At 36.4% G+C, this 14,667-nt stretch overlaps 1 protein-coding gene across 1 annotated transcript in view; it reads left to right on the top strand.

The window, feature by feature from the left end:
• The window catches only part of LARS1 (leucyl-tRNA synthetase 1), a 74,361-nt gene that overhangs the window by 7,877 nt on the left and 51,817 nt on the right, over window positions 1-14,667 (top strand). Inside the window, exons 3-8 of the mRNA XM_068536110.1 lie at window positions 1,128-1,215; window positions 1,618-1,698; window positions 3,645-3,782; window positions 6,226-6,387; window positions 7,038-7,150; window positions 12,921-12,984. Coding sequence (XP_068392211.1) covers window positions 1,128-1,215; window positions 1,618-1,698; window positions 3,645-3,782; window positions 6,226-6,387; window positions 7,038-7,150; window positions 12,921-12,984 — 646 coding nt within the window. The remainder of the gene's footprint in view (window positions 1-1,127; window positions 1,216-1,617; window positions 1,699-3,644; window positions 3,783-6,225; window positions 6,388-7,037; window positions 7,151-12,920; window positions 12,985-14,667) is intronic.

Genomic DNA, 14,667 nt, shown 5'->3' with positions numbered 1-14,667 from the left:
TTAATTTTTGTTTTATTGATGAGTATACTGAGACACAGAGAGGTTAAGTAACCAGCTTAAGATTGCATAGCTAGGAATTGACAGGGCTTGGACTTCTTATCAGGACTTTCTGATTCCAAAGTCTATCCTTGCTACTAAGCTACACTCTAATGGAATTTTTTTTTTTTTTTTTTTTAAAGAGAGGAAAAGAATTTGCTCTAATACACAGTCTCTGGTATTATACTTTAAACTATAATTTGAAGTTTCTATTTGGTTCTAGAACTTTGGTCAAATCTAAGGTAATTTAAAGTAATCAAAAGTGAATTAGAAAGTGCTTTTGCTCAGTGAAAGAAAATGAACTGAAGAAACTTAGAAACATAACATTAAATGAAAAAAGCTCACAAGTGAGTGAAACTAAATGATGTATCGTTTAAAGGCATAGACATATGTGCAAACTATTCAAAAACAAAAGAATGACCAAAGTAAATTTCAAGATAATGGTTCTCTCTGGTGGGAGGGTGGGGAGTAGCACACAGGTAGCTTCAGTGAGTTCATAAGTTGGATGGTGTGTTTACAGGTGGTCACTTATGAAGCACACGTGTGCTTTATAACTTACGTATGTCTGTTAGATACACTTGATTCATAGAAAAAAGGAGTATAACATAATATGTTAAGCAGCTTTAAAAAGGTGCTTTTTAAGGGAATTTATCACATAGTGTGTAATTTTGAAGATGTTTTATTCTACCTGAGGGACTTTGAATTGCTTTATATATACCTAATGAAAGCATATCTCATTTAATCAGTAAAACAGTAAATTAATCCAGTCTCCCTATTAATTTTTTTTTTTTTTAGTATATCATTTTTAACTCAGTATTTTAGCTTAAGTTAAACCTCCAATATTTGCTACAAGGATATTTAGTTCTTTAATAGCCACCTATAATATCTTAGTTTTTCTAAATCAAAAACAATTTTCAATTTTAGAGAGCTTATAATTTCTGGATTTATAAATTTAATTTTCAATGTCTGTTTAATAACTAAAATTTAAACAAGTTATTTATAGTAACTGTCCCCATGACCCCACCCTTAATTGTAAAAGGAATTTAACATTTTCTTTTTTGTACTTTCTTTTTTACATGATTGTTTTGCAGCAAGGACAAGTACTTTGTAACCTTCCCATATCCATATATGAATGGGCGCCTTCACTTGGGACATACATTTTCTTTATCCAAATGTGAGGTAAAGCTTCCTCTATGTTTAATATAATGGGATGGGAGGGTCTTTAATAAATACTGTTTCAAAGAAAATGGCATCTATATAATTTATTTCCTGTTAAGGGAACTTAGAATTCCTTAATTTTAAGCATGGTTTTTATGTTTAAGTAATTTAATTTTTCTATTTTCACATGCTGTATGTGTGTGTGTGCAGGGGTCTAGGTATGTATACATGTTCATAAGTAATTTATAGGTTGGTGAAAAGACAGAAAAAAAAGGATAACTTTGGAATGACTATAAAATCTAACTGGTATTCTAAAGGAAGATGTGAAGAGGAAAACAAAACTGATGATCTTCGTGAAAAGTCAGAATTTTGTATTCGTCTAGCATTTAAATTTGTAGTTTAAATTTAATTTTTTTTCTGTAGTTTGCAGTAGGGTACCAGAGATTGAAAGGAAAAACTTGTCTGTTTCCCTTTGGTTTACACTGTACTGGAATGCCTGTTAAGGTAAGATTGCTTTGGGGATTGCTTTGTACTCTTTTTAGCTTAGAGCAAATAGTAATATCCAGTTCAAGAGCTTGAAATAGGGTTTTCAAATATGTACTTCTATATTACGTTAAAGTGTTTTTTGAAGTGAACTGAATTTATTATCGTGAAGATTAATTTTTAGAAAACATTTGGAGAAGTGCTTAAAGGGCACACATTAAGGTCTAAGTGATTTCTAAGTAATGCTGATATCTTTTGGTTCCTTATATATTCATATTTCTGTTTTAGAATTAGATAATAACTACTAACAAGTAAAATGGGCAGTGTTTTGTGCATTCATGACGTATATAGGCTGTTGGAATAAAATAATAAACAGTTCTATCATATTTTGGTCATTTTTGCAAGTGTCTTAAATTTGTCATAAATTTATAATAAAAATAATTTTCGATAAACTATGGGCAAGAAAGCTACAGTTGAAAGGATTCCCTAAATCCTTGGGAATTGGGAAATATAACTCATTTCTTTTTATTCTCCAGTCTTTTATTTTTGAAAAATGTCCAACCTATAGGAAAGGTAAAACGATAGTACAGTGAGCACCCAGGTACCCTTCACTTATAGTCACCAAGTTTTAACATTTGCCACAGTTGCTCTAGTTCTGTCTCTCAACATACAATACATGCACACTTTTTTCTCCCTTTTTCCGTGAATTCATTGAAAGTAAGTTGGCAGACATCATGACGTGTCACCCCTAAACATGGCAGCTTGTATCTGTTGAGAGCAAGGGCGTTCTTCTACATTGTCATAGTCCCATTGTCCACTCCACGAAATTGAACATTGTTGTATCCTTTCTGGTGTTTTTTTCCTTTTTATTTTGTGGATCACACTTTGCATTTGGTTATCACCAGTACAACATCGATGAGGTTGGAACTTCCCACTGTATCACATCAAAAGACATATAATGGCAGCTTGTGTCATTTTAGTGATATTAAGTTAATACTGCCAGATTTCCTCATTCTTTTCCTCATTCTAAAGGTAGCTTTTCTCTTTTCTAATTAAAAAGTAATCTGTGGGATAATACCTTACGAGCCTCTGAATATTTGGTTACCCAGTAACTCAGTGCTTTTAGCATCCTTTCATGATCCTTGTCTTTCAATTATTGAATTTGTGGTTGTGAAATGGTGACTTCTAGTTGTCTCATTCTTTCACTATTTGTTAGCTGAAATTCTTCATAGAAGTGTCCCCTCCCTTTTTTTTTTTTTGAAATTCACAATTCTATATTTGTATTTTTCTCATAACTTTAACACTGTCTACTTGGTGTCATCTTTGTTTGTGACAGTGGACTCATTATGGTACAGCTGAAAAGAGCTGGGGTTGTAAGTGCAGGTTCATGTTGTAATTCTGCAGCTTACTAGCTTTATAACCTTGGATAAATCCCTTCATCTTTCAGGGTTTGTTTTCTAACTTAATGTCTGTCCTATCTACCTAAATTTCAGAGTCAGGTTTTTTTTTAAAAAATAAATTTATTTATTTATTTATTTATTTTTAGCTGTGTTGGGTCTTCGTTGCTGCGTGCGAGCTTTCTCTAGTTGTTGACGAGCGGGGGCTACTCTTCGTTGCAGTGCACAGGCTTCTCATCGCGGTGGCTTCTCTTGTTACGGAGCACGGGCTCTAGGCATGCGGGCTTCAGTAGTTGTGGCACGCGGGCTTCAGTAGTTGTGGCGCGAGGGCTCTAGAGCGCAGGCTCAGTAGTTGTGGCGCATGGGCTTAGTTGCTCCGTGGCATGTGGGATCTTCCCGGACCAGGGCTCAAACCCGTGCCCCCTGCATTGGCAGGCAGATTCTTAACCACTGCGCTACCAGGGAAGCCCCAGAGTCAGTTTTAGTTGGCCATAGGAACAACAAAAAAACTCAAATTGTTTCCACCTTAAATTTTTAACTTTACCATCTCTAATGTTGTGTTTTTTGTAGGCATGTGCTGATAAATTGAAAAGAGAAATAGAGCTTTATGGTTGCCCCCCTGATTTTCCAGATGAGGAAGAGGAAGAAGAAGAAATCAGTATTAAAACAGAAGATATAATAATTAAGGATAAAGCTAAAGGAAAAAAGGTTTGGTGGTTTGATGATACTTATTTTGGTTGAAGTTTTATATTTATATTTGTCTGATTTATATGTACATTCCCAGTACTAGCGTAGTACCTGACACATAAAAAATACTCAGTAATTTTTAAAAAGTAATAAAGCAGAATTATCTTTCTCACTTTTTGATTACCTTTTTTCCCCTTTTTACTTTATTTTGAAATAATTTTAGACTTACAGAAGGATTACAGGATTGTACAGGGTTCCCTTAGAATCGTAACCCAGTTACATCTTATATAACCATGGTACAGTTCTCAAAACTAAGAAACCAACATTTGAACAATACTGTTAAGAAACTACAGACTTCATTTGGATTTAACAGTTTTTCCTTAATATCCTTATTCTGTTCCAAGATCCAGTCCAAAATCCCATTTTGCATTTCCTTGTCATGTCTCTTCTTCTGTCTTCCATGATCTTGGCACTTTTGAAGAGTACTGGTCAGATAACTTATAGAATGTCCCTCATTTTGGGTTTGTCTAATGCTTTCTCATGAGTAGATTAAAGGTGATGTGTCTTCAATGCGTCATATCAGATAGTATAAGATATTGATATATCTTATTACTGGTGATGTTAACCTTGATTATTTGGTTTAGGTGGTGTCTATTAGGTTTTTCTCCTGTAAAGATTTCATTTTTCCCTTTGTAATTCATGTATGTTTTGGGAGAGATACTTTGAGGCTATGGAAATAATACCTTGTTGTTTTTTTTTTTAAACCATTGCGTTGTATACTTTATTTTTTAAAGATTTTTATTTATTTATTTATTTATTTTGGCTGCACTGGGTCTTAGTTGTGGCACTCAGGATCTTCGTTGTGGCATGCAGGATCTTTTAGTTGCATGTGGCATGTGGACTTCTTAGTTGTGGCATGTGGACTCTTAGTTGTGGCATGCAAACTCTTAGTTGTGGCACGCATGCAGGATCTAATTCCCTGACCAGGGATCGAACCCGGGCCCCCTGCGCTGGGAGTGCGGAGTCTTACCCACTGGATCACCAGAGAAGTCCCAATATCTTGTTTCTTTTTATATATTTGCTCACTAATTTTAGCATTCATCAGTGGATCTTCCCTGCAACGGTTATTGCTGCATATTTTGTTCTAATGGTGATTTTCCATTTCCCTCATTCCTTCTACATTTATTACCTGGAATTCTTCTGAAAGGAAAAGTTCCTTCTCCCCCATTTACTTGTTTATTAATTTCTTTTTTATATCAGTGTGGATTCATGCATATTTATTTATTCTTTGGTTTATAATCTAATCCTATTGGGGTTTTTTGAGTTATTGTTATTGCTCAAATTGTTCTAGCCATGGCCATTGGGGGAATCTTTTAGGTGGGCTCCTGTGTCCATTTGACATGCCCCCATCTTTTTTTCTTTTTTCTATCTCTTTCTTTTTTTTTTTTTCTTTTTTTTGTTTTTTTTGAGCACTTCTGTACTTTCAGGTGCCACAAGATGCTCCAGGCTCATTTTGTATTTTCCCTGTTTTAGCCCCAGAGTCAACCACTCTTCCAAGGAGTCCTTTTTCCTTTTATTGAAATATGGTATTTAGAAACTAAGTTCCGAGTGCTAGTTATGCTCATTGTTTCTAGGTCCTCTCAGTAGAAAGAGCAAGGAAATATATGTATGTCTACTAACCTGCTTATATGTACGTGTCTGTATTTATTTCTTTATACATTTTTAAAAATTTCTTCATATTTTTTTAAATGAGGTTTTTTTTTTAATTAATGTAAACTCTTCCTTCCTCCCTCCCTCCCTCCTTCCCTCCTTCCCTCCCTCCTTCCTTCCTTCCCTTCCTTTCTTCCTTCCTCTCTCTCCCCCCCTCCCTCCCTCCCTTCTTCCCTCCCTCCCTCCTTTCCTCCATCTCTCTCTCACTCTTCACAGTGTATCGTTGTGTTGGTTTGACAAGTGCATGGAGTCATGTTTCTACCACCACAGTACTATACAGAGCAGTTTCCTCAGCCCCCAAATTCCTTGTCCTACCTTTTTATATAGTTCAGCCTTTTTTCCTACCTCCAGTCCCTGGCATGTGGTTACCTTTTTGATATTGGTAAATATTGGAAAAGGAGGAAACTCTTATTAGCAGCTTATTCATAGCTAAAAAAGGTGCATATGGTATTTGAAAAAAGGAAATAGTGAAGGTTTGGTGCTAAGATCTTATCTTTGTGATGATAATTTTTTATGGTTCCACCTCTGTATTGATAGTTGTCTTTGGTGTCAGAATCCAGGTATCAGACTATACGGTTTGGCAAACAGAACAGTACATCCAGATCCTGCAGTATTCTGACATGTCAACAGTATTGTCTTAGATTTTAAAAAACTACCAAATAGGATTATTCACTTAAAATTACTGTGGTCCTGGAATTTGTTAACCAGTTGTTAGTTGTTCTTTGATGGAGTTTGGTTTTGCTGTTATTTTCAGAGTAAAGCTGCTGCTAAAGCTGGATCTTCTAAATACCAGTGGGACATTATGAAATCCCTTGGTCTGTCTGATGAAGAGATAGTCAAATTTTCTGAAGCAGAATATTGGCTTGACTATTTCCCACCACTGGCTGTTCAGGATCTGAAGAGAATGGGTTTGAAGGTATGCCCATCACCCCCAGAGTGTAAGGAAATATGAAAAATACATTTATATTTGTGTGATTGAATGAGATTTGGACTACCTCTTAATTTAGAATAATATATTCCAGTAATGACTTGGTACTGTTATTGTCAGGTTAGAACCACATGGGCCTCAATGTAAGCAATGAAGTACTTCAATATTTGTTGTTTTGGAATGTATATATGTATATTAACAATTAGTAGAAAGGAATTCTATTCAAAGAATCTGAAGAAGCCCACAACATTGTAAATCAACTATACTTCAATAAAATTAAACAAAACAAAACCAAAAAAAAGATATGAAGAAGCCCAAGTGTAGCTTCAATATTTAGGGATACATAAAGGTGTTATGTAAATGCTCCTTCTTAATTTATTATAATTCCTGTATGTTTAATAAGTAAATGTGTGTGTTTAAAAACTTACATATTAAGCATAAATTAACATAATAATTATGGCATATTATATATTTAATAGGTGGAACTTGAAATTTTTTGGTTTGCTTTTGATATTTTTGATATAATTCTAAGTTGGGAAATAAGGAGTAGAAGAGTAAATAATTGATTCATGGGAATTCCTGTTCATAGAGACCATATAAATTTCTCAAAAATTACCTTTTCCTTTCTCCTTGTGTAGGTAGACTGGCGTCGTTCCTTCATCACCACTGATGTTAATCCTTACTATGACTCGTTTGTCAGGTGGCAGTTTTTAACATTAAGAGAAAGAAGCAAAATTAAATTTGGGAAGCGGTGAGTTTGTTGTCCTTCGGTATAATAAAGTAAAAATCATGTAATTCCTGCATTGTAATTCAGTGTGCCCCGGAGCCTACTTTTTTCCATTATCTTTTCTCCTTTTATAATTTCTCTTTTTGTTCTCTTGTTTCCTTTGTATTCCTTTTTGTTTGGCTGGTGTCTCAGTTTCTCTGAGCTGCTTAGTGTTTGTGACAAATAGAACCAGGGAGAATAGGGGTCTCACTAAAGATTCTCTCTTATGGTCTCACTGAAGATTCTCTCTTATGTTCTCACTAAAGATTCTCTTTAAGTATTCTAGCCAAGTAGAAAAATAATTTTGTGTTTTAGTTTATCTTTTTGCTCTATAAAATGTTCTATAAAGTTCTTCCTTGATTATATGGACTCATTAAAAGCTATCTGCATTTTTTTTTTTAATTTTTTAATTTAATTTAATTTATTTCTTTATACAGCAGGTTCTTATTAGTCATCAGGTTTATGCACATCAGTGTATACATGTCAATCCCAATCGCCCAATTCATCACACCACCATCCCCACCCCCCCTGCGGCTTTTCCCCCTTGGTGGCCATACGTTTGTTCTCTACATCTGTGTCTCAACTTCTGCCCTGCAAACCGGTTCATCTGTACCATTTTTCTAGGTTCCACATACATGCGTTAATATACAATATTTGCTTTTCTCTTTCTGACTTAACTTCACTCTGTATGACAGTCTCTAGATCCATCCACGTCTCAACAAATAACCCAATTTCGTTCTTTTTATGGCTGAGTAATATTCCATTGTATATATGTACCACATCTTCTTTATCCATTCATCTGTCGATGGGCATTTAGGTTGCTTCCATGACCTGGCTATTGTAAATAGTGCTGCAATGAACATTGGGGTGCACGTGTCTTTTTGAATTGTGGTTTTCTCTGGGTATATGCCCAGTAGTGGGATTGCTGGATCATATGGTAATTCTATTTTTAGTTTTTTAAGGAACCTCCATACTGTTGTCCATAGTGGCTGTATCAATTTACATTCCCACCAACAGTGCAAGAGGGTTCCCTTTTCTCCACACCCTCTCCAGCATTTGTTGTTTGTAGATTTTCTGATGATGCCCATTCTAACTGGTGTGAGGTGATACCTCATTGTAGTTTTGATTTGCATTTCTCTAATCATTAGTGATGTTGAGCAGCTTTTCATGTGCTTCTTGGCCATCTGTATGTCTTCTTTGGAGAAATGTCTATTTAGGTCTTCGGCCCATTTTTGGATTGGGTTGTTTGTTTTTTTAATATTGAGCTGCATGAGCTGCTTGTAAATTTTGGAGATTAATCCTTTGTCAGTTGCTTCATTTGCAAATATTTTCTCCCATTCTGAGGGTTGTCTTTTCGTCTTGTTTCTGGTTTCCTTTGCTGTGCAAAAGGTTTGAAGTTTCATTAGGTCCCATTTGTTTAGTTTTGTTTTTATTTCCATTACTGTAGGAGGTGGATAAAAAGATCTTGCTGTGATTTATGTAGAGTGTTTTTCCTGTTTTCCTCTAAGAGTTTTATAGTGTCCGGTCTTACATTTAGGTCTCTAATCCATTTTGAGTTTATTTTTGTGTGTGGTGTTAGGGAGTGTTCTAATTTCATTCTTTTACATGTAGCTGTCCAGTTTTCCCAGCACCACTTATTGAAGAGACTGTCTTTTCTCCATTGTATATCCTTGCCTGCTTTGTCATAGATTAGTTGACCATAGGTGCGTGGGTTTATCTCTGGGCTTTCGATCTTGTTCCATTGAACTATGTTTCTGTTTTTGTGCCAGTACCATATTGTCTTGATTACTGTAGCTTTGTAGTATAGTCTGAAGTCAGGGAATCTGATTCCTCCCGCTCCGTTTTTTCCCTCAAGACTGCTTTGGCTATTCGGGGTCTTTTGTGTCTCCATACAAATTTTAACATTTTTTGTTCTAGTTCCGTAAAAAATGCCATTGGTAATTTGATAGGGATTGCATTGAATCTGTAGATTGCTTTGGGTAGTATAGTCATTTTCACAGTATTGATTCTTCCAGTCCAAGAACATGGTATATCTCTCCATCAGTTGGTATCCGCTTTAATTTCTTTCATCAGTGTCTTATAGTTTTCTGCATACAGGTCTTTTGTCTCCCTAGGTAGGTTTATTGCTAGGTATTGTATTCTTTCTGTTGCAATGGTAAATGGGAGCGTTTCCATAATTTCTCTTTCAGATTTTTCATCATTAGTGTATAGAAATGCAAGAGATTTCTGTGCATTAATTTTGTATCCTGCAACTTTACCAAATTCATTGATTAGCTCTAGTAGTTTTCTGGTGGCATTTTTAGGATTCTCTATGTATAGTATCCTGTCATCTGCAAACAGTGACAGTTTTACTTGTTCTTTTCCAATTTGTATTCCTTTTATTTCTTTTTCTTCTCTGATTGCTATGGCTAGGACTTCCAAAACTATGTTGAATAATAGTGGTGAGAGTGAACATCCTTGTCTTGTTCCTGATCTTACAGGAAATGCTTTCAGTTTTTCACCATTGAGAATGTTTACTGTGGGTTTGTTGTATATGGCCTTTATTATGTTGAAGTAGGTTCCCTCTATGCCCACTTTCTGGAGAGTTTTTATTGTAAATGGGTGTTGAATTTTGTCAAAAGCTTTTTCTGCATCTATTGAGATGATCATATGGTTTTTATTCTTCAATTTGTTAATATGGTGTATCACATTGATTGATTTGCGTATATTGAAGAATCCTTTCATCCCTGGGATAAATCCCACTTGATCTTGGTGTATGATCCTTTTAATGTGTTGTTGGATTCTGTTTGCTAGTATTTTGTTGAGGATTTTTGCATCTCTATTCATCAGTGATATTGGTCTGTAATTTTCTTTTTTTGTAGTATCTTTGTCTGATTTTGGTATCAGGGTGATGGTGGCCTCATAGAATGAGTTTGGGAGTGATCCTTCCTCTGCAATGTTTTGGAAGAGTTTGAGAAGGATGGGTGTTTGCTCTTCTCTAAATGTTTGATAGAATTCACGTGTGAAGCCATCTGGTCCTGGACTTTTGTTCGTTGGAAGATTTTTAATCACAGTTTCAATTTCATTACTTGTGAATGGTCTGTTCATATTTTCTATTTCTTCCTGGTTCAGTCTTAGAAGTTTATACCTTTCTAAGAATTTGTCCATTTCTTCCAGGTTGTCCATTTTATTGGCATAGAGTTGCTTGTAGTAGTCTCTTAGGATGCTTTGTATTTCTGCGGTGTCTGTTGTAACTTCTCCTTTTTCATTTCTAATTTTATTGATTTGAGTCCTCCCCCTCTTTTTCTTGATGAGTCTGGCTAATGGTTTATCAATTTTGCTTATCTTCTCAAAGAACCAGCTTTTAGTTTTACTGATCTTTGCTATTGTTTTCTTTGTTCCTATTTCATTTATTTCTACTCTGATCTTTATGATTTCTTTCCTTCTGCTAACTTTGGGTTTTGTTTGTTCTTCTTTCTCTAGTTCCTTTAGGTGTAAGGTTAGATTGTTTATTTGAGATTTTTCTTGTTTCTTGAGGTAGGCTTGTATAGCTATAAACTTCCCTCTTAGAACTGCTTTTGCTGCATCCCATAGATTTTGGATCGTCGTGTTTTCATTGTCATTTGTCTCTAGGTATTTTTTGATTTCCTCTTTGATTTCTTCAGTGATCTCTTGGTTACTTAGTAACGTATTGTTTAGCCTCCATGTGTTTGTGTTTTTTACGTCTTTTTCCCTGTAATTCATTTCTAATCTCATTGTGTTGTGGTCAGAAAAGACGCTTGATATGATTTCAATTTTCTTAAATTTACCAAGGCTTGATTTGTGACCCAAGATGTGATCTATCCTGGAGAATGTTCCGTGCACACTTGAGAAGAAAGTGTAATATGCTGTTTTTAGATGGAATGTCCTATAAATATCGATTAAATCTGTCTGGTCTATTGTATCATTTAAAGCTTCTGTTTCCTTATTTATTTTCATTTTGTATGATCTGTCCATTGGTGTAAGTGAGGTGTTAAAGTCCCCCACTATTATTGAGTTACTGTCAGTTTCCTCTTTTAGAGCTGTTAGCAGTTGCCTTATGTATTTAGGTGCTCCAATGTTGGGTGCATATATATTTATAATTGTTATATCTTCTCCTTGGATTGATCCCTTGATCATTATGTAGTGTCCTTCCTGTCTCTTGTAATATTCTTTATTTTAAAGTCTATTTTATCTGATATGAGTATAGCTACTCCAGCTTTCTTTTGATTTCCATTTGCATGGAATATCTTTTTCCATCCCCTCACTTTCAGTCTGTATGTGTCCTTATGTGTGAAATGGGTCTCTTGTAGACAGCATATATATGGGTCTTGTTTTTGTATCCATTCAGCCAGCCTGTGTCTTTTGGTTGGAGCATTTAATCCATTCACGTTTAAGGTAATTATCGATATGTACGTTCCTATGACCATTTTCTTAATTGTTTTGGGTTTGTTTTTGTAGGTCCCTTTCTTGTGTTTCCCACTTACAGAAGTTCCTTTAGCATTTGTTGTAAAGCTGGTTTGGTGGTGCTGAATTCTCTTAGCTTTTGCTTGTCTGTAAAGCTTTTGATTTCTCCATCGAATCTGAATGATATCCTTGCCGGGTAGAGTAATCTTGGTTGTAGGTTCTTCCCTTTCATCGCTTTAAGTATATCACGCCACTCCCTTCTGGCTTGTAGAGTTTCTGCTGATAAATCAGCTGTTAACCTTGTGGGAGTTCCCTTGTATGTTATTTGTTATTTTTCCCTTGGTGCTTTCAGTAATTTTTCTTTGTCTTTAATTTTTGCCAATTTGATTATTATGTGTCTTGACATGTTTCTCCTTGGGTTTATCCTGTATGGGACTCGCTGTACTTCCTGGACTTGGGTGGCTATTTCCTTTCCCATGTTAGGGAAGTTTTTGACTATAATCTCTTCAAATATTTTCTGTGGTCCTCTCTCTCTTCTCCTTCTGGGACCCCTATAATGCGAATGTTGTTGCGTTTAATGTTGTCCCAGAGGTCTCTTAGGTTGTCTTCATTTCTTTTCATTCTTTTTTCTTTATTCTGTTCCATAGCAGTGAATTCCACCATTCTGTCTTCCAGGTCACTTATCTGTTCTTCTGCCTCAGTTATTCTGCTGTTGATTCCTTCTAGTGTAGTTTTCTTTTCAGTTATTGTATTGTTCATCTGTTTGTTCTTTAATTCTTCTAGTTCTTTGTTAAACATTTCTTGCATCTTCTCGATCTTTGCCTCCATTCTTTTTCTGAGCTCCTGGATCATCTTCAGTATTGTTATTCTGAACTCTTTTTCTGGAAGGTTGCCTATCTCCACTTCCTTTAGTTGTTTTTCTGGGGTTTTATCTTGTTCCTTCATCTGGTACATAGCCCTCTGCCTTTTCATCTTGTCTGTCTCTCTGTGAATGTGGGTTTTGTTCCACAGGCTGCAGGATTGTAGTTCTTCTTGCTTCTGCTGTCTGCCCTCTGCTATCTGCATTTTAAAAGCAAATTTATATTTTACAGTCTTCTGTTTCATACCATAAAGCAAAGATCAGTGAATATTTTTCAGTGGTCTTACCTTTGATGAAGGCAGAAGGCTTTCATTAAATAACTATGTTGGCAGTAAAACTCGCCATAAAAGCATAAAAATAATGTAAACATTTGCTCAGTTAGAAGTTTTAGTTAGAAGAAATATTGTGATGGTTAGGAGCAACACTGACAAATATGTTAGGATAAAACTTGTATGTTATAATAATATTTGTCACTTATTATTTATTTTTTAGGTATACTATTTATTCTCCAAAAGATGGACAGCCTTGTATGGATCATGACAGGCAAACTGGAGAGGTAATTATTTGTGCCGTAGAGTAGCTATTGTAATAATTCTTTTTTTTTTTTTTTTTTAATATCTACTTTATTTATTTATTTATTTATTTTTTTGGCTGTGTTGGGTCTTCGGTTCGTGCGAGGGCTTTCTCTAGTTACGGCAAGTGGGGGCCACTCTTCATCGCGGTGCGGGGACCGCTCCTCATCGCGGTGCGCGGGCCTTTCACTATCGCGGCCCCTCCCGTTGCAGGGCACAGGCTCCAGACGCGCAGGCTCAGTAGTTGTGGCTCACGGGCCCAGCTGCTCCGTGGCATGTGGGATCGTCCCAGACCAGGGCTCGAACCCGTGTCCCCTGCATTAGCAGGCAGATTCTCAACCACTGCGCCACCAGGGAAGCCCATAATTCTTTTTTTAAATAAATTTACTTATTTGTTTATTTTTGGCTGTGTTGGGTCTTTGTTGCTGCGCCCGGGCTTTTCTCTAATTGCGGCAAGCGGGGGCTACTCTTTGTTGTGGTATTCTAGCTTCTCATTGCGATGGCTTCTCTTTGTTGCGGAATACGGGCTCTAGGTATGCGAGCTCTAGGCGTGTGGGCTTCAGTAGTTGTGGCATGCGGGTTCAGTAGTTGTGGCATATGGGCTTAGTTGCTTTGCAGTATGTGGGATCTTCCTGGACCAGGGCTTGAACCCATGTCCCCTTCATTGGCAGGTGGATTCTTAACTACTGCACCACCAGGGAAGTCCCTATTGTAGTAATTCTTAATATGGGCATAGAGTTCAAGAAATAGATTAGAAACCTAAAAATCACTTTATTTCAGTGCTGAGTTGTATAGTCATGATACTCTGGTGGCTGTTAAGCCAGAGGCAGAATGTCATCATAGGTACCTGTATCTTGTAGAGTACCTTGCTACTCCAAGAGTAGCACTAGGTTCAGCTGCATCAGCTTGTGTTAGAAAAGCACATTTTTGTTTGTTCGTTTGTTTTTTGTTTTTGTTTTGTTTCTTTGGCTGCTCTGCCTGGCTCGTGGGATTCCTCGACCAGGGATCGAACCCAGGCACTCAGTAGAGAAAGCGCAGAGTCCTAACCACTGGACCAACAGGGAAATCCTAGAAAAGCAGATTCTTGAACCTCACCCCCAAATTGCTGAATCAGAAGCTCTGGGGGTGGGGCCTAGGAATCTTTTAACGTGTTCTCAGTGTGATTCATATGCCTGCTAATGTTTTAGAAGCACCGCTTGGAGAGTGCACTGCTCTAAAAGGAGATCATGAGGAAAGGTAATGAGATATGTGGTTAACTGATATACGCAGATTCCATTTATACTTGCTTTGGTCACATGCCTACTTACTTATTTCCAAAGTACTTCCAGCCATGCATGACAGCGGTTCATTCTACATTCCTGTAGGACACATTAGTGACATTATTTCGTGTAATACTTGAATGAAGTAAGGGTAAGTCATTTGCCTAAAGCCTTGGCACAGTAAATCAACAGCAATGCCAGGATCTGAACTTTGCAGGCCCTATGAGTGTGTCATTCTTTGTTACCACCTTTGAACACATTTGTAGTCTAGCAACTACCTTTCAAAGTCAGCCTTCGATTATGATGTAACTTACCTGACAGAAATGAGCATTAATCAAAATTTTGAAAGATTTGAGAGCCTTCAGAAGGCCCAGTTTACTGACTATGTTAAGCTTTAATATAGTCAGT

Source organism: Eschrichtius robustus, chromosome 2, assembly GCF_028021215.1.
Source record: "Eschrichtius robustus isolate mEscRob2 chromosome 2, mEscRob2.pri, whole genome shotgun sequence".
NCBI lineage: Eukaryota > Metazoa > Chordata > Mammalia > Artiodactyla > Eschrichtiidae > Eschrichtius > Eschrichtius robustus.
Note: the sequence above shows the minus strand (reverse complement) of the source record. Positions and strands in the feature narration are given on the sequence as shown.